The 22,976-nt window shown below is 42.9% G+C and overlaps 1 protein-coding gene across 3 annotated transcripts; it reads left to right on the top strand.

Moving 5' to 3' along the window:
* Positions 1-3,191: 3,191 nt before the first annotated feature.
* Positions 3,192-22,631, top strand: ATP6V1C2 (ATPase H+ transporting V1 subunit C2). Of its 3 annotated transcripts, none has more exons than XM_031046335.2 (13): positions 3,192-3,643; positions 4,947-5,105; positions 6,591-6,658; positions 10,574-10,659; positions 15,342-15,436; positions 16,127-16,218; positions 17,881-17,979; positions 18,596-18,664; positions 19,590-19,682; positions 20,095-20,188; positions 20,496-20,593; positions 20,997-21,126; positions 21,884-22,631. In XM_031046335.2, exons 2-13 carry the CDS (start codon positions 4,977-4,979, stop codon positions 21,977-21,979), a joined length of 1,149 nt encoding a protein of 382 aa, XP_030902195.1. In that variant the 5' UTR covers positions 3,192-3,643; positions 4,947-4,976; the 3' UTR covers positions 21,980-22,631. The 3 variants fall into 3 exon arrangements, with proteins under 3 accessions (XP_030902195.1, XP_033916156.1, XP_030902196.1); XM_034060265.1 differs by lacking the exon at positions 3,192-3,643 and adding an exon at positions 3,916-4,050; XM_031046336.2 differs by lacking the exon at positions 3,192-3,643 and adding an exon at positions 4,332-4,348.
* The last annotated feature ends 345 nt before the right edge of the window (positions 22,632-22,976 follow it).

The following is a 22,976-nucleotide window of genomic DNA, read 5'->3' as shown; positions in this document are numbered from 1 at the left end:
GGTCTGGTGGAAGGTGTCCCGGCACATGGCAGGGGGGTTGGAACTGGATGAGCTTTAAGGTCTCTTCCAACCCAAACCATCCTGTGATTCCTTGGTAACTCTGGTACAAGATGCAAGATGAAGCTGTTTCAAGTAGATCTTACTATAGTATTCCCTGGATGATATATTGCAACAATGATGATGCCAATATCAATAGAAAGGAGACTATTCTAGGTTGTATTAGAGGGCATTGTAGATGAGATTCTTGAGAGATCAACACACCTAAATATAGTTGCCTGTGTGGATAGTAGATGTCTAAACTCTTGGTTAAGAGCTGAAGCTTCACTTGCCTAAATGTAAGTTGTCCAGTGGTGCTTGAGATGCCATAAGGCATCAGGACACCTAGATGGGGCTGACACAAGACCTATGGGCAACCCGTGCCCTCCTGCAGCAGGAACTGAAGGCCAGTCAGGGTGCAAGGCCATCTCAAGTGGCACTGGAAGCTCAGGCAGCTCAATCGCATCCCTAGTAAACGCAGTGAAGGAGCCCTGAGGAGCAATGTAGCGCGGTAGCCACTAGGTGTCTTCTTCGGGGGGAGATCGATGGTTACCGAGTTTTACTGTCTCATTATTTAGACAGCCACTGGGACTTGAATTGTGCAGGGGAAGCTTTGAAAAAGCATATTGCTTCCTGTATATAATCATAGAATCATCGAATAGTTAGGGCTGGAAAGGACCTTAAGATCATCAAGTTGCAACCTCTGTGCCATGGGCAGGGACACCTCACACTAAAATACAAATCCTTGTTGCATGTAGTAACGATATGCATTTAGATTTTCCATTCAAATTTATATACATGGAGCAGATAGGCATACTGACTGCAATAAGCATGACAGAGAGCCCTTTCAGCCAAGAGCAGATCATTTTGCTTCCTTATTCTTTTTCTTTCTAGTGTCAGAATTTGCTGTGTGCATTACCTGGTGACAGATGTGGTAGTGCAATGTTCTGAAATAATGTGGTGATAAGCAAATTGAATGTTGCCTTTGCTGATTTTAGTGACAGCTAGGCAGTGCTCCTTCAGTACATACATACATATGAGTACTAGTTGTCAGGTACATTCACACTGAAACAGCATTTCACATTCAGTATATAAAAGCAATTCATCAGAAAGGCTCTGCTGCACTTCACAGTACAGACAGAGCAAAGAACCAATATTCCAGTATTTAACATAACTAAGAAGCAGATACACAACTAAGGAATTCTGATAAAGAAGTAGTTTGTGCATGAATCTTAAAACTACATAGAAAGAATGTTTTCATTTAAATAATATTTTATTATCCATTATCAAGTTATTTAAGAGTTCCTTCATTAAAATAATGTAACTATAATTTTAAATACCTTGCTAAAATAATAATAAAACACATGACCAGGAAATAGGACTTAAAAGATTCTAAACAGATGGGGAAAAAAAGCCCCACACGTTACTAGAAAACTAAACAGGTAATGCACATGACAGATGTATAAATTGTTTTATAGGGAACTACAGCTCTGTAGTTGCTGTTTTGCAAGCTTAAAACAAGCTTTCCCATTAGTATCAATGTCATCATTTTCTAGGTAATTAAATTTGGTTATCTGTTAGAGAAATTTCCCTTGGGAGATAATTTCAAGCAGGATATTTCAGTACTCTTAATGGATATTTCAGTACTCTTAATGGCTGTTTGGAGGCAGAGTCTTGCTCCTTAGTGTGACATCTGAGAGATGTCACACTAAGAGAGGCAAAATCACAAAAGGTTCCTTTCCTTGGTAGATCAAAGGAGGCAGAAAAACACATGACGATCACGAGGGAATTAGACAACTTTGAGATCACATGGCACCGCATACAGGACCAGGAAGGGGAATGGCAGGGGAGACACAAACTGCTGTAGCTGTGTTACCACCAGAGCATGCAGCGCACTCTCTATATCCCATGGCATGTGGTTCTGCATGCTGCTTTCCTCCTCCACCTCCACTGCTGCTTCATCCAGCCTGAAAAAAAATGTGTCATGGGGGAAAGAAAGATTAAAAAGTCCCAGTAGAACCAGAAAATGGGATAATAGAAAACATAAAATAGGACATTGTTTAAGCATTAACATCGTGCTTCCTTGATAATTTTGTACTAAAACATTAAGTAGTATAATATTTTCCATTTTAATATGAGTAATCAAAGCAAATGAGTCCATATGAAAAAATAAGAAAAGTGATATTGATGCAATAAAAATGTTTAGGAAGGAAACAGTGTATATTGTAAAATCTAGAAATCAACAATTCTTCAGCTTGGACTTTACCTTATTCGCCATAATATCCATGTGTACAGGATCATCTCCAACAGCCAGCGCCACTGCAGCAAGTAACATTTCTCATATGTTAACACTAGCATCAGCTAACACAAATCTATATATAAGATACTTATGACAACATGAGATTTCTAAAATTAATCATGCAAAGCATTTCCACAGCTTGAGGCTGCAGCAAGGATCCAATGAGCACTGTACCTGAGATGGAAAAGAACTTTCTTGTTAGGTGATGAGGTTTATTGTACCTTTCAGATCACTAGTCTGTGGGTAGAAATATATCACGTGCATACCCAAACATCAGTAAATTCTGGTTTTGTGATTAAAACATATAGTCTAAGGGAACAAGAAAAAAGTAAGATTTGGCAATAATCGCTATTTATATGAATGCCATCACACACATCTATGTATAAGTTATTTTGCATAACTCCTGGAAAGTCCTTTTTTGTGTCCTAGAGGACACTGTGGTTGAAAAGAACTATAATAATCACAGTTATGAGCATTGAATGCTAGCCTAGAAAGGAAAAAGAACAAACAAACAAGGCAGGAAAAAACTCCCCATAGAATTGTTATTTCAGCTACAAATCTTTTTCTGGAGAGCTTTCAGTAGAGACTCTCCTCCTTCACACATGTATTGCTTTTCTACATCTCCTAAAAATGTTAAAGCAAAGGAAGACAAATCCTTGGCTAATCCAAAGAGTCCATAAATTTAGAGTCTAAGACCATGACCTGCGCATTAGCTACCTAAAGCATGATTTAAATGGAATAGTTCAAGTCCAAGACTATGTTTCAGGATGTCTTTCATCAGCTGCTTCTTCCTAGTGCTGGAGAAGCCTAAACCCATTAGGGGTATTCGTTTAATGTTCTCGGAAGTGTCAAGGGCTTTGCTTCTCTGCATGACCAGGTCTGCCTGGCACCAGCACCCCAAAACCCTCTCAGTTTAGGACAGATCCTGTGGAAACGCAAGAGCATCCTTCTGTTTAATTTCTTGTGGGGCTTCATTTCCAGCTGATATGCAGAAACATGGACAAAAATAAAGCAGCAGTAGTGAAGAGATTGCCCTATCGCTGTATGACAGCATAGTGACTAAATCACTCAGGAGGAAAATGAGAACTGCCTGCACGTTCTGGAGGACGTTACTTACTCCACATGACCTGTGAAATACTCCCAGTACCTTAGCCAAGCTTAAAGGCAACAGAAGGCAAACTCACGACTTAGTAAGGACTAAAATCCGCAGCTATATTCTACCAAGAAATAAGCATCCACGGGGGAGGAAGAATCCCTGCCTTGCAGACAAGACTCCTGCAACGCTTGAGTGTTTGTTAAATAAAGCAGGTAAGTTTTCTTAAGAGTTTCCTAAAAGTTTATTTACTCCAAAACCTTCAGACTTGCTAAAGGAGATCAGCGTTTTATAAAACCAGTGGACTCTGCCTTTTGGTTTTTTTATGCGAGTTTAAAAGGCAGCAAAAAGGTGGGAAGCTGCAAGAGATGAGAAGCAGCAGGATTCGGAGCCGTTCCCGGCTGTTGAGGGCTGGTCTCACCCGGTGCCCCTGCCCTCTCAGCGCTGAGAGGGAGCTTGCACCCCCTCACCTCACTTCAGAGTGGATCCAGGGGCTGCCCAGCTCGCTCTCCGCTCCGCCCCGCTCCGCTTCAGCCCGCCTCACCCAGCATGTCCGTGCCGCCCCATCGGGAGCCGCCGCCACTGGGCTGGCAGCAGCGGGACGGCGCCGGGCAGTGCGCAGGTGAGGCAGCGGGCACAGCTCCCCCTCACCCCCCTCTCGCCCCCAGCCACCGGCTGCATTCCCCCTCGTCGGCAGGGCTCGGGAAGGGGGACAGCCTCGCACCGCCCCCCTCCGCGCTGCTCCGGTCCCCGGCATAGCCGGGTGCGCGGGGGGCTGGTGCCGCATCTTCGCTCGTATCTGTCGCTCGCGCCTGAGAGCAGAGGGGTGTCAAGTCCTGGGAGAGCGTCCCAGAGCAGCGGGAGATTCCAGCGTGGCTCTGAGCCTCGCTGTCCTGCCCTGATCTTCTCTGTTAACATCGGTGTAGTTGTCCTCCGAGGATTCTCTGTATTGCCTACCTTGTGCTGATACTGCCTCTGTACACTGCGACCTGCCTTCCTCCCGCTCCTTCCTATCCAGCCTGGGAATTAAAACACATGGGAAAGCAATATTTCATCTTGCTAGCAGCATCTTTTGCAGCCTATGTGTTCAGCAGAGGTCTTTGCACACCTTGCTTTCACTTTTGCGTACCAGTGTCCAAAAATTTGAGAGAATATTTATTAAGCAGAAACGATCATGTTTGGGGTGTTTAGTCAAGTCTCTGAACTCCACAGGGGGGACTGGACACACAGTGCGAGGCGAGCGGAACAGGCTGGGAGGGAAAAGGGGAGGAGAAAGGTTTGTTTTTTCATTCAGAAACTGGATGTAACAACCCTGAGGAAGGAGGAACAGCCGCACTCTTTCCGTGACATTCTGGAGAAGGTCATGTTCCATCTCAGCCTGAGACACAGGACTGACTCACTCTCCTGCTGTTTCTGGAAAAATAATCGGAGATCCATCCTAACCCTTTCTGTTCTTAGGGAAGAGCCTGTTTTGTGTGGGGCTCTTTTTAACCACTTACCTGTTTTGTGTTTTTACAGTAACCAGGAGTGAAGGGAAAATATTAGATCATGTCAGAGTTCTGGCTAATTTCTGCCCCAGGAGATAAAACAAATCTGCAGGCATGGGAGAGGATGAACATGGTGACGTCTAAATCCAACCTGTCCAGCAACAGCAAATTCCATATTCCGGACTTAAAGGTAAAGGCGAAGCGGTTTGTGTATGGGCAATGCAGCATTTTTAGCCATGGCTAAATAAATTTGGGTTAAATGTGGGATTTATCAGTTGGGATAATATGCAGAGAGTAGAAGAAGATTGCATCTGGGGAATGAGTTGTGGTCAGTCAACTGAAAATTGATCAGAAAGAAAAGAAGTCAGTGTCATTGTGACCTTCACAGTGGTAAGATATACATATGAGTGAAAGTGAGATGAGTCAAATAACTAATCTTCTGTATTCAAGGTGCCATTTGCTCCTAGTTGTGCAAGTCATACAGCATTGTGCATCTTTGATCACTACTGCAAAGAGAGTAGCCAAGTACCTAGAACCATGCCAAGTAAGACTACTGACAGAAAATAGTGCTATAGTGCACATTACTCCTTGGGAACTGGATGTGCTACATTATCCAGCTTCATATCAGCATATAAATAGGAAGACTATTAATTCATTATTAATATATTTGCATTATTTAATCCTATTTTATAAGATCTGAATCTTATTTTTATTTCGCTTTTGGTCATGAAAAATCTAATTATACTGCATTAAAGTCAATGGAGCTACACAGAAACTTGGTTCTTTGGGGATTTATCATCACCAATCACTTAATGCTACACTTAGTGCATCCAAAATCTGGCTTTAATCCAAAAAGATTGTTAGCAGTTATAACTTGAGCTATTCCAATTACATAAGGATGCAAGTAAAAGGGGAGCCTGTTCTCAAGTAATAACTGACTGACCTGTCACATGAATGTTTTAGTCTGGGAATGTTGCTTTTTGCATGTGCTCCTGAGATTGATGTGATTTTTACCACCTATGGGCTTTACCCAGATTGATGTGAGTCTGTTAATGTTAAAGCTCATTAATATTCTGCTAATTGTTCTATGTAAAATTTGTTTCTTCTCCTTCAGCTTGATCCTTTATGGTGTTGAGCTGGCAACATTACAAGAGAAAGGTTTAGCAATATACTGCAATACCGTAAGCATGGGACTATGACTATAACAGAGTCATACAAAAAGCAGATGTCGGTATTGGAGGAAAAGGCTTTATGAGAGCCTTGCTATTTGGTAGTAGCAAAGAATTCAGATAGAGAACCCCTTTTGAACAAGTGCTCCTTTCCTCATTTCTTTTAGTATATCTGATTTGTTTGTATGTATAAGGTGTGCATTTCTAGCCACTATTTTATCAGGTTGAAGAGTAGAGTATGCAATTTGATGATACAGAAATGAAAACAGGAAGGAAGACACTGATGTATGCTCCGGAGACTACACATACTTTTTTCCTTTACTGGAAAAGGCTTTTTATGCCCTAGGTCTTGGTAAAGGAATTGCTACTATTTTCCACCAAGTAAATAGGGTTCTGCCCAACTGTTGAATTCACAAGGGCAAGCAAAAGTCAGTGTCCCTAAGACTGCCAACAGAAGCCTTAGGCAGACTTGTGCATCTTTCACCTACTTCTTATCTTTTGCACAGGTGGGGACACTGGATGCGCTTGTTGGTCTGTCAGATGAGTTGGGAAAACTTGATAGCTTTGCTGAAAGGTAAAATAGATCTTATTTACTACCTACAAATGAGAAACAGACATTGTTTTTATGGGACAGTATGTCCTTGTGTTCACCTCAGTCTGACTCAGTTCAACCTGAACTACAACTGGACTAAAGTCGATCGACTTTGTTTAACCCTTTTGTTGGTTGTCATGGAGTCATCAGAAAGAATGACAATTCCTTAAAATTTAACTGAATTAAGTCTGTGATAGTTTTGTCTGCACAGCAATCTGTTTGAGTGGCAGTGTGAGGGAAGCTGTTTCTCAAAAGGAAACTTATTATAGGAGTTCTTTTATTTATTTATTTTTTAAGAACATCCTCCCACCCCATCCGTAAACTTAAATTCATAAAAACATCTTTTAGAGAATATGAAGCCTTCCCTGATCTTATTTTCCAAGACTAGTTCTGTTGAGCCTTCTGCCCTTTTCAACATAATACAGTGGTTCTAAAAGAGTAAGTTGTTCTGAATGAAATCTGGACCTCTCCCTCTTAGGCTTTTATGGTTCTTGAAAACCAGAATGTTGACTCTCGTTATATCAAACTTCTTTATGCAAAGACTCACATGATCTCATTGTTGCTCATTGCCCAATTTGCCTTTTGGGCCAAACTGACCTGGGTGTTCAAAGAATAGTATAGTACAGCAAGCTAAGAAAATGTCAGGTTGTAAGATACTTCATGGCACAAAGTAGACTTTGTTATTGAGGCAACGAAACTATATGCTGCTGGGGGCTCTGGGTCTTGATAACAGAGGCATGTTAGTTCTGGGGCTTTTTGCCTTTTTCCCCCAGCCATGAGCAAGAAGGATTTGCTTGTCTATATATGCTCGATACTTTCATAGATTTTCTCTGGCAGTTCCAAACACACATTGATAGAAACTGTTTACACCTGTGCTAGGCAGTTTAGGTAAAAGTAGGTCTCCTAGAATACATTTCTCCAAAGGATTTTTTACTTTACTGGTGCTATAGCAGGGCTGTATTAGGATGATCACATTTGATCCTTCTGGGTTGCATACAACATTGAACTTTTAAGAATATGACTCATGTCTTGAATTAGAAAGGACTCATAAGGCTCACCGAGTTCAACTCCCTGCTCCCTGCTCCTCAGACGGCTACCTAAAACTAAACCATTTTTCATGATTTGTAGCAGAACAGAGCAATTTAATTCATCAAAAATACCAACCCCAAACCCCTTTTCTACTGTGATCCTGCAAGAAAACTGCCACAAATTCTTTATAAGCATGTTCAGGCCTCTGGGTCATACTGCAGAGATTCTTCATGAAGCAGGAATGGGGGCAAATTTTGGGAGAGACAGTGCCAGAATGCCAGTACCTACTATCTCTGTTCTGACGGAACATATCTCTACTCAGGGCAACAGATGGGCAAACAACTGTATGATCTGGGTTTGAGGACTGCAAAAATCACACAGAACTGATTTTCATAAGGGCTTAACTAATCCCTGGCTTTCTGAAGAATTAGGACTTCTGAAATCCTGACTGCAGGACCTGTGTAAGATCACAAGGGGTAGTTTTAAGAGAGATGTCAGTATGAGCTCTCTAGGCTCTCTGGCTCTTTTAGTTACTTGTGTCTTAATTTGACAACATGGTACAGCTCAATGCCACTTTACTCCACAAGTTATCCCTTTAATGCCAGTAGTGCTCTTACTATGCTATACACACAGGCAAAGGGATCAGCGAGGCACCTGCACTTAACCTGCTGTTTAGAGGACTTTTCCTATTTGTCTTCTTTGCCTATTAAGGTGGGTAACCAAGAATAATCAAAAGGTTTTAAAAATAAGAAGAATGTGTAGAAAAATAAGAAGAAATGCATTCGAGTAATAACAGAGAATAACACACACTACTCTGTCATGTCCCACAAGGACATAAAAAGCATTTTGTGTTAAATAAATTCCCAGGGCTACAAGCCTAAACAGTGATTCAGGAGTTAAAATCCCAAGCACTCAAATGGCATCCACAGGGCTACAAGCCTGTTCAAATGACTGGAGCATTTATGTTCCTGCTCCTCTGAAAGAGCTACCTGCTAAACTGTTGCTGGATAAACACAGCTGCCTATAAAGCCAGGCAGTGCAAACCTGTCAGCACTGCCTCCTGCCAGGACAGCAGAGAAGGGGCAGGAGTTTGCAGGATCTATTGTTTCCACATACTTTTATTATTTATTTACGCAGGGAGGCAGAGTGTTTTTCCATGTCACCCTGTGGCAATGTGGAGTTCTCTGAAGCTGACAGTCCCCTCAGTCACCCTTACCCCAGGGGTTCTCCTGTATGCTTGGTTGGTTGAACATTCTGCAGCAGCATCAGATTGCAGGGCTTCTGCTCCCTGCAGTATTTTGAAGGCCTAGCTGGTGGCAACTTTTAGCCCACAGTTAACATTTAAAGAGTGTTAGACCTTTTTCTTTTTTCCTTTTTTATTTTTCATTTTTTAAAGTAATGGGTTTGCAGCAATTCCAAAAGCAAAATATGAGAGTCTTCCAAGCCATAATAATAGGCTAAATGGAGTTATTCTTTTTATGGGTTTTTGTTACTACTTCTGAAGGCATTTTAGCTGAAACCCTTTCCCTTTATAATGCATTATTTGAGGATGACGTTTGCTCAAGGTCTCATTAAGGGCAGAGGTTTAAGTGTTGGATGCGAAAGCTACTTACTGATGAATGTCACAGTAGGTGATGAGGCTTCTATAGAGGTCTGATTCCTCTCACTTGCCTCAGACATCAGTGGTGCACAAGGTGTGTGTTCTGTCTTTGTGTGGGGAATGTATTGGATGAGTGAATCCCACTTGCATTTCACAGATGCAAGGCAAGGCAGAGAAATTAAGCCAGGACTGGAGAATATTTCTCTGTCCCAGTGTATACATGCATCCTGGCTGTGCCCTGCTGCAGAGGCCTAGCCTGGGCAGCTATGACTGTCAGGTGCATGAGAGCACATACCTGTCCCACCATCTATACCTGTGGAGAAAGACCAGAGCTAACTGTCTTCCAGCTATCAGGTTAGCCACCAGCTGCACTCCACAGTAATGAAAGCAGTTCAGCCCCGTGGGAAAAGCAGCTGGGTTGTACCCCTTTTTTTGGCTACTTTCTCTGTAATGTCTTTATCCTCCTGCTATACCAGTCTTACCAACTGGGCTGGAGTCCTGTCTTGTGCCAAGTTCTTTTGGCTTCCTGAGTATTGTGGAGGAGCCAAAAACCAGCTGTGTCTGCAAGCTGAAAATTGCAGAAGTGCTTGGCAAGTCCACAGCTGATGGGGAAGCTTGGTGTGGACCCTGCACCCTCCCTGCAGACTGCTGACAGTGAGGGGCTCTGTTCAAATCACTGCTCTGAATAGAGCAGAAGGAGGTTTTGAATCTGATTCTCCCACACCTTAAAGGGGTGTCTTCTCTACCGTGATAAAGAGAGGAAGAGTCCCCTAAAGAAGAGGAATAAGAAGCAACTTCTCTCTGTCCATCAAGAGAACACTGTAATTTTCCAGAGTATTTTGTAAGAACCTTATCTCAGCAAGCCCTAGGGGTTTATTTAGCATCCCATAGAACAGATATTCAGCGTATATGTTGCCTGTATGTTACCTCTTGTTCCTCCATCACCTTTGGCACTTTAAACATGGGTTTCTTCCTTTCTGGTTTCTGCTGAGTATCATGACTGTACAGAAGACTAAATCTTGATCTTCTGGAAATTTAGAGCATGGCAGAAATTATACTGCCTATGTGTTTGCAGAGGTCAGTGTTTTAGAAGTAAGGCATTTGGTTCTGCAATATGCCATAGATGGTTTATCTTAATTTGAATTTCAAATTAACCTGCCTTGCTTTAGAAGTGTCTTGTTGGGACATCTCCATGTTTATCAGATCATTGTGGCAACCTTTTCTATAATCGTTTCTTCACTAACAAATCTTCTCTTTTTATACCTCAGCGTAATAAAGAAAATAGCCCAGTACATAGGAGAAGTTATGGAGGACTCAAAAGATAAAGTGCAGGAAAATCTTCTGGCCAATGGAGGTAGGTTCTGTGAATATGGGGTTTTTGTTTGCTTCAGAAAATGAACATATGGCATTGAAACACACACACATTAGAAAGGACAACCACCAGCAACATTTTTAAAGACCACATCTCACCAGCTCCTATTTTTCTCAAAGGTAGTAGAAGCTCTATCCAGCACCAACTTTGCTTCCAGGGCAGTGTTCAGCACCTAGTACTGAACTGATTCCTAACACCAGAGCTGAGGAGTGAAGAGGAAAGCAGGAAACATCTTTCTGCGCTTATAAAATGACCTAGCACCTTCCTGTGCCCTGTATGGGCTTGATCTCTTACAGGCAGCTAAATCTCATTTTGTATGGCTGTGTGACATCTGTCAGTGGTCTGGCAGCAATTTGCCTTTCCTCCTGCAGTGCTGGGATAGGTCATATTGTTAACCGTGGATTTCTGACATCACAGCTGGATATGGAGCAACAGCTCCAAACGATGGAGCCAGGGCTGCACTCACAAGGTTGTGCTAGGGGCTGGCAGGACATACAGGTGCTTCTCCTCTTAGGAGGAAATATCCTCCAGCGTAGTCCTGCCCTTGCTGCCTGCAGTAGTGTGGCAGAAAAGAGCAGGCAGTGACAGCAGGGGCACTTTTGATATGCAGAGGGCTGTGAGAGCCTATTACCTCCCAGTATGCCCCCCTACATCATCTATAAGTAGTCTATGCAGTGTTTTTATAACCTCCATGAAGTAATTTTCCCTGCTTGTTATCTAGTATGGTACTCAAGGCCATAAAGGGAGCCTGTGTCACGGAAAAAATTAACATTGAGAAACTGACAGTTTCTAGACCTCCCCACACTTAATTAGACCCTGAGTGTGTTTCAGAGCAAATTCCTCCCCAGCTATTCTGGAAAAGTACAACAAAATTGGATTTGTTACAGATGCTAATAAGAGGCCTGTAGAATGATGCTTTTACATAAACTAAGAATGCACACTCCATCTCCCTTTGACTGTCTGCAATGTTGTACTTCAGATGTGTATGAGTAAATGATGGGGAGGAAGTTCTGTTAGAAATGTCCTCCTTGTATGACATAAGACTGACATTTGATGAGTGCAACTGTTTGCCAAATATGATAATCCCACTTACTGTGTTTCAGGACTAAAGGATAAAATGAAATGTCTCAAAAGTATGTTGAGGATTGATGACTGCTGTGTTGTTACAAGCATGCATCTGTGTGTACTAGTGCTAGAGAAAAGTCTTGGTCTGGTTGTAGAGATACAGTGATCAGGTTACGATGGATTTCTCAAGTAACAACCTCGTAGCTTGATCACGATATCCCTATGACTTGAGAAACAGCAGGTTTCGCTTATTTCCTTTGTTTCCTCTTTTTACACCAGTTTCTTTCCCTATTAACTCTGCATGTGTTGTAATAGAAGGATGTGAAAATTATTTGTATGTGTTACTAATTTCTGTATTCTATCTGGATTTGGTCATTCAAACAACTCATACTAAACTGAGCCATTAACCTTTCAAAGATTATCTATTATTACTATTATCTTAAAAAATCGAGCCAGCTTTATTATGTGGGGACTCCTCTAAAATACTCCAGTGTCGTTCTTTATAAACAACAGCAACTTTGCTGTATGAATTCTTCCTCCTCCCCTTTCTGGTCAGCAAAAGGACCCTAAAGTTGAAGACTTCCTCAAGGTCATGAAATCAGAAACAGAATTATAAGACTTGACTTCATGAGGCATGGTCCTGGTTCAGACTATTACACTGTTCCAACTCAAACTTTGGTTTAAGTCACCCTATACAAGTTTTCTGATTTTAGCTTACTTGTATGTAATCCTGACAGTAATTTGGTCCAGGGACTGATGAAGATGGTGGTTGTGTGTGTAACAATGGTTTGGTTAGGTTTGTCTGAAGAAAAATACAAAGTACTAGAAAATACAGCACTTTACGTGAACACACCCCCTGCTTTCCAGTGGGCAACAGTCAGAAGCAGTCATGTGGAGATGTCTCTCTTACATGTGTTTGTGTGATAAAGGGAATTTTAGTGTATCACCACAGCAGGAAATGCTTTCTTGCTCATGACAATAAAAAATATAAATGTAGGTAAAGCTTTTCTTCAAATATTTGGACCAAATTCTCTTCCATTTATAGTAATGTTAAACCCAAAGGAGTTTTAAGATTTGGTAAGTGGTGAAATAACTCCATTCTTTACAATGAGCTCAAAACAAAGCAAAATGGGAAGCATAACAATTTTAAGTAACTGTTTTGAAGGGGAATGTGTTTAATATTGCCTCTTAGAGTTGGGTGAGTATATCAGACTTATTAGAGATTCATGCTGTGGGGTTCCTGGGAAGCTGTGGAGGCATTGGGGCAGGTAGGAAGCATCTCCCCTGCATGGGTAACTATGTGAAATCTTCTAGAAGTGATTTGACAGGTTCCGTATGTGGCTGGTGTCATTCCAGGAGCTTCAGAGTGCTTGGACTGAGTGGCATTTTAAGCTCAGCTCTGCCAATGTTTTCAGAGAGGTTTGTGCCATCCCCAGGATGAGCCAACTGAACTGCACCAGAGCCAGCACACTGCTGAGGAGTAAACTTGTAAAGCGGGCTGAGAACTCATGCTTAACTGCCTAACATTTAAATTCTGCTGAGATTCAAGGAGCAAGGATAGAAAGGGCATGTGTAGGTCTTCAAGGAACTTTCATATCTCCTCAGCTATAAATAGGTCAGTGTCTGTCTTTAAAGAGCCAGTAAATAACACTGTTCCTCCACTCAGCCCAGTAATACCATGCTCTTTGCAGTTTTCATTCTTACCCAATTCGGCAAAGCCTAAGCAAGAAAGCCTCAAGAGAGGCAGCAGCATGAAATCCTTGTGTCATGTATCCTGTGCTGGAAATGTTCTGTGAACTTTGTGGCTCAAGTGTTTTTTTTTACCTCCCTGCCTTTTGCCCAGAGACCATGAGTAATCCCTGCCAGAGAACCCCATGCACAGGAGCTTTGTGATAGCTCTTCCTGCCTGCTGCAGTCATGCCCCCTTCCCACACCCTCCCTGTACAAGAGAAATTGCCTAGTCCCAATCACATATTAACAGGAAGGGCTGGATCTCTGCCTTATGACTCCTGTTGCCTCCTTACCCCTTGATGTGGCTGAGGTTTACAGAGCTGTAGTTTTAGAAAGAAGAGCACTGTTGCACCAGTAGTCTCTGCCTCCCAGGCAGTTTATCCCTTGCTAAGAAGCTTGTTTCCTCTTAGCATAAGACTTTCCATGCTTTGGAAATCTAATAGGGTAAACTGACTCTGTTGTGGGGTGAGAGAAGCCCATGGAAAGGATAGTGCTCTCCTGCCAAGGGTATTCAGTATCACATGAGACAGGGTAGTACCCTCAGCCTTTCAGTATGGCAGTTACACAACTTTTCACACTCCTCATGCATCTTGGTTCATAAAGTTCTCCCCACATCCTTGAAATCTGTCCCACAAGAAACTCCTCAAACCTTGATGTGGGACAGAATTAACTCTGGACAAGGCAGTAAAGAGCACTAAGCCTCAGCATGCCCCTCCATTTACTTGGTGCCTTAAGCTTGTTTGTTCCCCATTTCCCCAGAGCATTCTCCATGTTTGCCCTCTTGGTCTGGAAGGAAGCCCACCCTGCAGGTGACATTTCCTCTGGCCTCTTTGCCTACTGCCTTACTCTGAACTCTGTAACCTGCCCCTCTGCTTGTTGCGGCAGGATATGTGGCTTTATCCCATCCCATAAAGCTGATTAAGAACACTATGTAGGGGTGTGTTTGGCATCCCAAAGACTCTCAGGACTCAGGTAAAGAGCTCTCTGATTTCATGAGCTGCTAGAGGAGAATTCCTTATTTGGGACCATAATGTACCAAACCTCAATATTTTCTCCCGTTAAGGAAGCTTGGTGTTCAAAGTGAAACACCATGATCCTCTTCTGGGAGCTGGGTGTCATATGGGTCATTTCCCCTCAATTCTGGGAAGAAGCCATGGCTCCTAGGGTCTGAGGGTGCCTTGCTCTGGGGGACTGCATGTGCAGGGCCTTGCTGTGAGTTTCTGTTGTTGGATGTTGTGACTGTATTTATCCGTTTAGAGAAATACTGTACAGCTTTGTGTGAGATGGTGCACTCTGTGTGCAAAACTAATGAGGAATTTCTTATCACACCTGAATTTGATTTCTAGTGAGTGCTTGACTGGATCACAGAGGAGTGGCATCAGCTACACTCTTAATATCTTTGATCGAACTCTCACCAACCTGGAGTATTACTGCTGGTCTTGGGCACAAAGTATTTTTTCTGACAGCCCTTGCCAGGATTAAATTCAGGCATATTGCAATAATCTAGATTGAGGTTACATTACGCTGTTTCTCCTGTGAAGAAGAATTGTTGTGCATTGCCGTGTCCTGCTGATACAGCCAATTCTACAGTAACGCTTGTTCTCTACTGCTAGGTGAGATGCAGAAAAGATTTCTGGTTCAACTTCTAAGTTTGGGGATGTTTGGAAAGATCATTAGATTTGATGTATGATCTGTGCAGATTTGATCTGGATCAAATTTGTGTGAGTACTCAGAGGTGGGCTTCTGGTTCACTCCCATCTCTAAAGTTAATCAAAGCTGTGCTTAGGCTATAGCTGGGGACTGCTACACAAACTTTGATCTGCCATCTGGTAAGCAACCTGCTTTCATGCATCTCTTTGCATTTTCAGTTGACCTAATTAGCTACCTGACACGGTTTGAGTGGGACATGGCCAAATATCCCATAAAGCAGCCGCTGAAGAATATATCAGAAGCATTAGCAAAGGTAAATTGTACTCCAGTTTTTAAGAAGATATCAGCATGGGCAAGCATATCTTTTGGCAGTTTCTGGTCTCTCTGCTCAGGGCAGCCAGTGAGAGCTTTGCCTTTGGTTTGGGCAGGAACAGGCTCAGAAGCCTGCACTGAAGCAGTTGATATTCTTGTAATTTATACTGTAATAATAATGGTACACATATTTACACCTATCTGATCTGTAAGCATATGGCACTTTACCGGATTTGCTAGAGTACATTGACACACTTTCTGCACTTTAATCCCCTCCGTTATAACATTTTATTGTTTTTATCTACTGCCATGTTATTCTCCATTTTGGAGTTCTTTTGTGAGATTGTTGGCCTGGCATTAAATCAGACGTGCTGCAGGCTGGTTGAATGATTTACACTGTCAGTCCATTCACAAAGGTGCGATGTGTTGTTCAATATAGGTAAGAAATGAAACTGTGAACTTGCTCCTTAGGTACAGCTGTAGCACAGAGGGAAACAGCTAACTGAACCCTGCTTTCTGCAGAGGGCTTTGCCACAGGGGACCTCTGACGCCAGCTCCCCCTTGGCCACAATGAGGCGGGTTTATGGAGGCTGACAGCCATGTCCTTGTGTTAAAGGGCAGAGGGAGCAGGAGGGGGGCAAGGACAATGCCTTGAACACTGAATTGACTCACTCTCTTTACTTTGTTTTAGCAAGTGACACAGATAGAAGCAGACCTAAAGACCCGATCAGCAGCATACAATAACATTAAAGGAAATTTGCAGAACCTGGAGAAAAAAACTGTGTAAGTACAGCACATGGTGTTTGCGTCTGGAGCACTGCACGTCTGAACTGAGGATAGTGCATGCTCACACCCAGTTCTGTGCATTGGACCATGTGTGTGCTGGTGGGAGCAGTTCTCTGTCTTGCTTGCTCCTATCTCTCACCAGCAGCACACACACATTTTATTTTGTTTCATGCTGTCAGTCCAGGTAATGCCTATCAGGGCTTCCCAAATGCTCTGTCTCCCCTCTTCAAATGTTTATGGTCTTTACCTATGGCAGTGCTGATACCTGGATTTTTTTTTCAGGGTATCACTAGGGAGAATAGTACATTCCAGGAAGTAGTAAATTTAAAGCAATGTAGATGATGCTGAGCAAGCCCTTGCACAACACGTGCTCATATCTGCCACTGCTTTCTACTCGGGCTCCTTGGACACAGGTCCTCACCTTCCTGGCACTGCAGGAACTGCTGTCCTTCATGGAGACCTGCTCAGCATAGGACTGCAGTGCCCATGACGGTCAGCAGAGCCATATCAGTTACATCTTCTCCTCTCTCTGCTGAGTTCCTGTGTCCGTGTCTCACCACCACCAGCACTGGCCTGTGCTTCCAGCTTGGTATAGACAGTGTTAGACATGTTTGTCTCAGCCTGCATGCATGTGGTTAATCATGAGTGGGAGGTACAAGGGGACATTAGCTCCCATTTCTCTTTTCTGGTTCATTTGTATTCCCAGTCCACTCCTGCAGCATCTCTCCAGCTTTCACGTCAGCTTTAAGCTACTGGAGATAGACAGAAGCCTTGTGTGGGGAGCATGAGCAGTGCCAGGCCTCCAGCAAAGTGATGAACAGAGACCTTGTGGTCCAGCCCTATCTTCCTCTCACCACACCATCCGCCTTTAAATGCTGACATTTCTGGTGTCTCCCAATGCCAGCTAGCTTGGGCTGAACATCTAATAAGATGTTACTGACTAGTTAATTAATGTTTAGACTGGCACAGCAAACCTCAAACCAAAACCTACTGGGTTTGGTCCTTCTTCACTCCTCATGGCTGCCCTCCCTGGCAGTGGGAAGGAGTGCCTGCCAGTCATGCCTGGCCAGCCCCAGCCACCGACATATCCTAGGTGTGCAGCACTGGTAGGACTTCATGTGATCAGGTAGGTTTAGACTGTGAAGAGACCTCCTCCTGCAGGTCCCACCTTCCATGAGACTGCTGCTCCCTCTGTCCTTCACCTGGAGGGAGGTATCTTTGCATCCTTGTCCACAGCAGTGCAGGTTTGCCAGGGTTTGATGGCTTAGGTCCATTGCTTACTCTGACTGAAGTGTGGTCACACAGAGAAAGAAGGTGGCTCCTGACTGGGAGTGTACTGCTAACTTCAGATGTGCACTTCCCAAGCAACTGTACCCTTACTGTAGAAGTAATAGTAGCAGAATGGTGTCATTTCACCTAAAGGGCATAAACTAGCTTAGTGCTTAGTGTCATTAGTATTAGTTGCATTTTTATTCTTTTTAGTTGCAGTAAAAATAACTAAATGGCCATTTTAGAAGTGTAGAGATGTCCTTTAGCCACTTTCTTCCTGGCCTTCTTCAACCCTGATATATGCTATTAGCAACTACACCCACAGCTCAGTGCCTCCAGTATGTGCTGCTGGGCTCCTGCTGGAGTTGTTTTTTGTCTTCTTCACCATAGGGGAAATCTGCTGACTCGGACCCTAGCAGACATTGTGCATAAAGAAGACTTTGTTCTGAACTCCGAGTATCTTATCACGCTGCTCGTCGTGGTACCAAAGTAAGGCAATAGTGTGCTCACATGTGCTCAGTATGGCATTGAGTTTCAGGCCAAAGCTCCAGATCCAGGAGGTACTGGAACAGGTTGAGGCAGGTCATCAGCCCTCTAGCTGGGGCATAGGTAGAGCTGTTAGCAAAGGAGAAAGAATGGTTTCTGCCAAGGGTAGTGCTGGCACAAAAGAAAGAGGCAAAGATGTCTCCAAACTCACAGCAGGACAGAATCAGGATGTAAGTTTTTAATGGTTACATAGTGGGTTCTCAAACAGCCTCTCGTAGGAGGCTTGTACAAGGGACCTGGAGCAAAGGACATTGTGTGGCAGCCTGGAAGAATGTGCCAAAAGCTACATTCTTCCCACCATCAGCTTCCTGCTTTGGGCCCTTCCTCATGCCAAGAGCCAAAGTGGCAATTGGGGCTGCAGCGCAGAAGGAAATATCTCCCCAGTTCATGACTAGGAGAGGAAAGGACAGGAGAGGCTTAATGTATCTTAATCACATAACCCAGCATGAAGAGCTCCAACATTTCTATCCTAAGACATCAGCTTAATTAACTATATTTATTGACACCTTTGCTTCCCATAATATGGTGTTTTCTGTGCTTTGTTTTGTGTTGCTCAAAGGTCAAGCTACGTACAGTGGCAGAAAACCTATGAATCCCTCTCCGATATGGTAGTACCTCGCTCCACCAAGTAAGTGAAATTCCAAGTAACAGTCCCTCTTGGTTTCAGAAATCTCTGCCATATTTCAGCCCTTCACATTGCTGGATCCTGGAAGGAGTCATTTGTCTAATGCATGGGCTCCATTTGAACATAGAGATTTACCCAATCTCATTCTCAGTTGGAATCAAAAATTACTCTGTTGAAGTGCAGATGAAAGAAAAAAGAAATCATCCATGCTTTGTTTACAATAGCTTATTGTTCCCTTTTCCTGTTATCTCATTCTTTCTACTTTCAACCAGGGCCTTTTCTTTTTTTTTTGTGTAGAATTGCCAAACAGTTTGTTACAGTAATCCAGGCATAATTCAGACACATGCAATCACATACAACCTTATGGAAAGTTCTTTTTACAAAGATCAAACACTATCTTGCATCTTTAATTGCTTTCTGCTGTAGAACAGGATAATTCAGTGTACTGTCATTTGCATAAACTTATTCTTTCACCTGGAGTAAAAAATCCTTCCTAGGAATTAAATATTCCACTGCTCAGCTCACACAGACCGTGACGTCCAATCCAAGGAACAAGAGGTGACAGTGCTGTTATCTGAAATGGAAGAAGCACAAAGCACAGAGAAAGAAGAAAGGTGTTTGTTACTGCCTGTCTTAAAAATGCAAATGCATGGGAAGTGGGGAATGCTACCAGGAAACACAGAAAAATCAGGCAGACAGAATGTGCGTGTTCTGTGATGGGTTCAGGAACTTAACTCATGGGAGTTAAGTTACATTGGAGGCCAGGTGGCCAGTGCTAATGAGGCTTTTGTTTCCTATTTTGTTCAGAGCAGTTCTTGAAAAGCAGGGTGGTGTTCAGCAGCATAAATGAAAAGAGCTGTGATATAAGAAGGTAAAAGGCATGGGGGATTTGCTGTGTCAAACCACAACAGTGATTTACCTCCTGCAGAATGATTGCTGAGGATGCAGAGGGAGGACTCTTCACTGTGACCCTATTTAGAAAAGTGATGGATGACTTCAAGGCCAAAGCCAGGGAAAACAGGTAAGAAGCACTGATTGTTAGGCAGGGCAGGCTGCAGCAGGCAGGTGGTGAGAATAAGGGAAAGCTTGTTCTATGGGTAGTTTACTGAATCCACTACTGGGTTTGGGACTTCTTTACTGGTTGGGTTGCTCTGGCCCTAAAGCCACTGAGAAGGCAGGGTGGGAAGGAGCTGTGGCAGCAGAATCATTGACCCTGTTAAGTACCAAACTACAGATCCTGGAATTGTCCTTCATCCTCTCATGCTAAGATAGCAGGAAGCTTGCTTTCTTGGGGTGACTTCAACTCTCACCCTCCACACACCTTAACTGGTTAAATGGCTAGCAACTTTGAAACACCCTGCACCTGCTTCTCTAGGTGAGTGTGCATATTGTTTGGACTATGGCTTGTGAGAGTGAATGTCATTTGATTATAGGTTCATGGTTCGAGAGTTTTATTTTGACGAGAAGGAACTGAAATGTGAAAAGGAAGAGCTGATGAAATTAGCTTCTGATAAGAAACAACAATATGTAAGTAACATATCAACTTGGTAGCCCCACGTAACGACATCCTTTGCTACTGGCATGCCTAAGAACCTCATTCAGAAATAGCGTTATAGTTCTGGCAGACTCTCGGGAGCTCCATTTAGCCCATATGACTGAGGCACAGGACAGATAACATGCTTTTCCCAAGGTCACCCAAGTTCTAATAAAATGGAAACCACTAACAAGCTGCCTGACAATTATGTCAGCAGCCTGTGATGGTTGAAGTGGGCTTAGTTATGGAGTTGCTTCACAGAGCAAGGGGATCACAACACTGTTGTATCTGTTCTCATAGGGCCCATTGCTGCGCTGGCTGAAAGTGAACTTCAGTGAAGCATTTGTAGCCTGGATCCATGTGAAAGCCTTGAGGGTTTTTGTTGAATCTGTCCTGAGGTAAGTAGGGAAACACCCAGTGCTGACAGAGATTCCTGTAGAAGTCAAAACATACAGCTCTCTTCCTGGGGTAGGTCTTTGTAGGAGGGAACATCCCTTACACACCTTGTGCCAGGGTCTCACAGGAGACAATAGAGATGACCACAAAAAAGATGACATTCAAAGTTGATGAGAAACAGTTCTGTGGGGGCACTTTCAAGGAAGTGGAAACCAGAAAGACACTGTTAGTTGAGTTTTAGTATCAAAAAGGAAATGCTTTCAGGTAAAGAGGCAACACACCACCACTGATATTTCTGCAGTGCAACATCAGCTAGCATGCTAGGAGGCTGGGGAGGGAGAAGGGCAAGAGCAGAAAGGTGTGCCTCTGCCCAAGAGATGATCGCGTATGTTGATGTGTTCCAAGGTATGGCCTCCCCGTGAATTTCCAAGCAATGCTGCTGCAGCCAAACAAGAAGTCTGTAAAGCGGCTGAGAGATGTCCTGAATGTGGTCTTCAAACACCTGGATGAAGTTGCAGCAGCAAGTATAATGGATGTATGTATTTGGACTGCAAGTGCACATGCTGTAGCTTGTGGCAGTTTAGCAAGATGAATACTTCCATTGCCTGGGGACTAGGGCACACATCTCCACACACCCTGCAGTGCTGCTGGATGCAGCTCTAATCCCTGGTGGTTACAGATTAGATTAGGGTAACAGGCTCAGATTACAACAGAAATGCATAGATTGCTTACATTTTCTGTTGAAACATCTGATGTTTATAGCCAATGGACTGAAATAGATCTGGTTAATTATGGCTTAATTATGTTTAGATCAACACAAAGCAAGAAAATCCAGAACCAAATGCTGGGGCTGTGACCTCTGTCCCCTGAAAAAGGCTGTCATTGACCAAATACCTCAGTTTAAACCTTCAGCAGCACTGACTTTCTCCCTTCCCATAACTTGATTGTACAGACAATTAAGGATAAATCCCTAGGCATTAGAACAGCCCAAAACCAGCAAGTGCATGAAGGGAGGAGAAAGAACTGAGTTGCTCTAGAGCTGAAGCACTCAACAGTGCTACCACACATGCTCATAAAGCTGCAACCAAGCCTGACCTCTCAATACTAACATTAATTAGGCAGCCCAAATCTACCAAGCAACCCCCAGATTCTCAGTGGCAGATTCCCCATTTTTAGCACAGCAAATGTAAAACTCCATTCCACCTGTGGAAAGTGGCATAAAAGCAAACCATTGTAGCTTGGAATTGTGCAACCTTGTTTCTGCTGCTAAATCCCATTGCTTCCTTTTGCAGCCTGGCATGGACATCCCTGGTTTACAGCTGAGTAACCAAGAATACTATCCTTATGTCTACTTTAAAGTGGACCTCAGTCTTCTTGACAGCAGCTAAAGAAAAATGGCTCGAGCTTCATCTATTTTTCAACCCTAATGTTGCTGTAAAACAATCTTTAGGTACTGAAATTCAAATGCAGATGCTGTAGCAGGGTAATTGTATAAGATCTTCCCACCTTTTGCAGTAATTTTTAGTGACTTCAATATGAGTATCTCATAGTTTTACAAAAACATATTTCAGAGGCAGGAGGTACTATAGTAGTATTTATTATTTTTGGTAAGTTACAAAGATGGAATATCTACTGGACTTGAAATAAAGCAATTTAAAAAGTGTGGTGGCTAATGGATCTACCAGGTGTATACAGACCTGATCTTCTAAGAAAGCAAACTTAAAAAAGGAAAAAACACAAAACCAAACAAACAGAAAACCTAAAAAGCATCAGAACAAACCTCAAAGTTTATTTTTTTCAAAAATAAAAGCTTAAGAAGAAAGATCCTCAGAATTGCTGTGGAAATTACTGTAGAATGAGTTCTAGTCCCAAGTACTCTTCAGTTTAGTTTTTGCCAGGACCTTTTAGTTAGAACTCATGTGCTGGGATGGCTCAGAGTTGAGAACATTTTCTGCACTGAATACAGAAAATTACTGTTGGCCACCGTTGAGTCTTACACTGTCTTTCATCAGGAGGGAGCTCTCCTTACAGGGCCATCTCTTACAGACACTACATAATAAATATCCACATTAAAATATTTCCTTGAAAGGAGGGTAAACTTTCAGTTCTTTCATTCCTTACTTAGAAACAATTCCATAATTCTAAACTGGTCATATGAGGGTCACTTCACTAAACACAAGACATGGAGAGTAACACAATATAATACTATTTGTATTTAAAAAACTGCAGCAGCAACCATTGCCATGCTCAGTCCCGATTCCCCTTCCAAGGAAATAGTGATTTCATATCAGAGCAATGTCAGATGGGAAGTGAAGAGTACTACCACTACCCAATTTGCTGGAGAGAGCACTATGTTTTTTTGTTAGCACCTTGCCCTGAAATGTT

The sequence above is a fragment of the Melopsittacus undulatus genome, chromosome 3 (assembly GCF_012275295.1).
Source record: "Melopsittacus undulatus isolate bMelUnd1 chromosome 3, bMelUnd1.mat.Z, whole genome shotgun sequence".
Lineage (NCBI taxonomy): Eukaryota > Metazoa > Chordata > Aves > Psittaciformes > Psittaculidae > Melopsittacus > Melopsittacus undulatus.
The sequence above is the reverse complement of the archived record's forward strand: the minus strand, read 5'-3'. Positions and strand labels throughout refer to the sequence as shown.

Bases quoted from the DNA above. Each gene is read 5' to 3' on its own strand.
- ATP6V1C2 (XM_031046335.2), top strand. From the start codon at position 4,977: ATGTCAGAGTTCTGGCTAATTTCTGCCCCAGGAGATAAAACAAATCTG. The intron at 5,106-6,590 runs GTAAAGGCGAAG...TCTTTTGCACAG, and splicing joins TCCATATTCCGGACTTAAAG to GTGGGGACACTGGATGCGCT. The intron at 20,594-20,996 runs GTAAGTAGGGAA...ATGTGTTCCAAG, and splicing joins TTTGTTGAATCTGTCCTGAG to GTATGGCCTCCCCGTGAATT.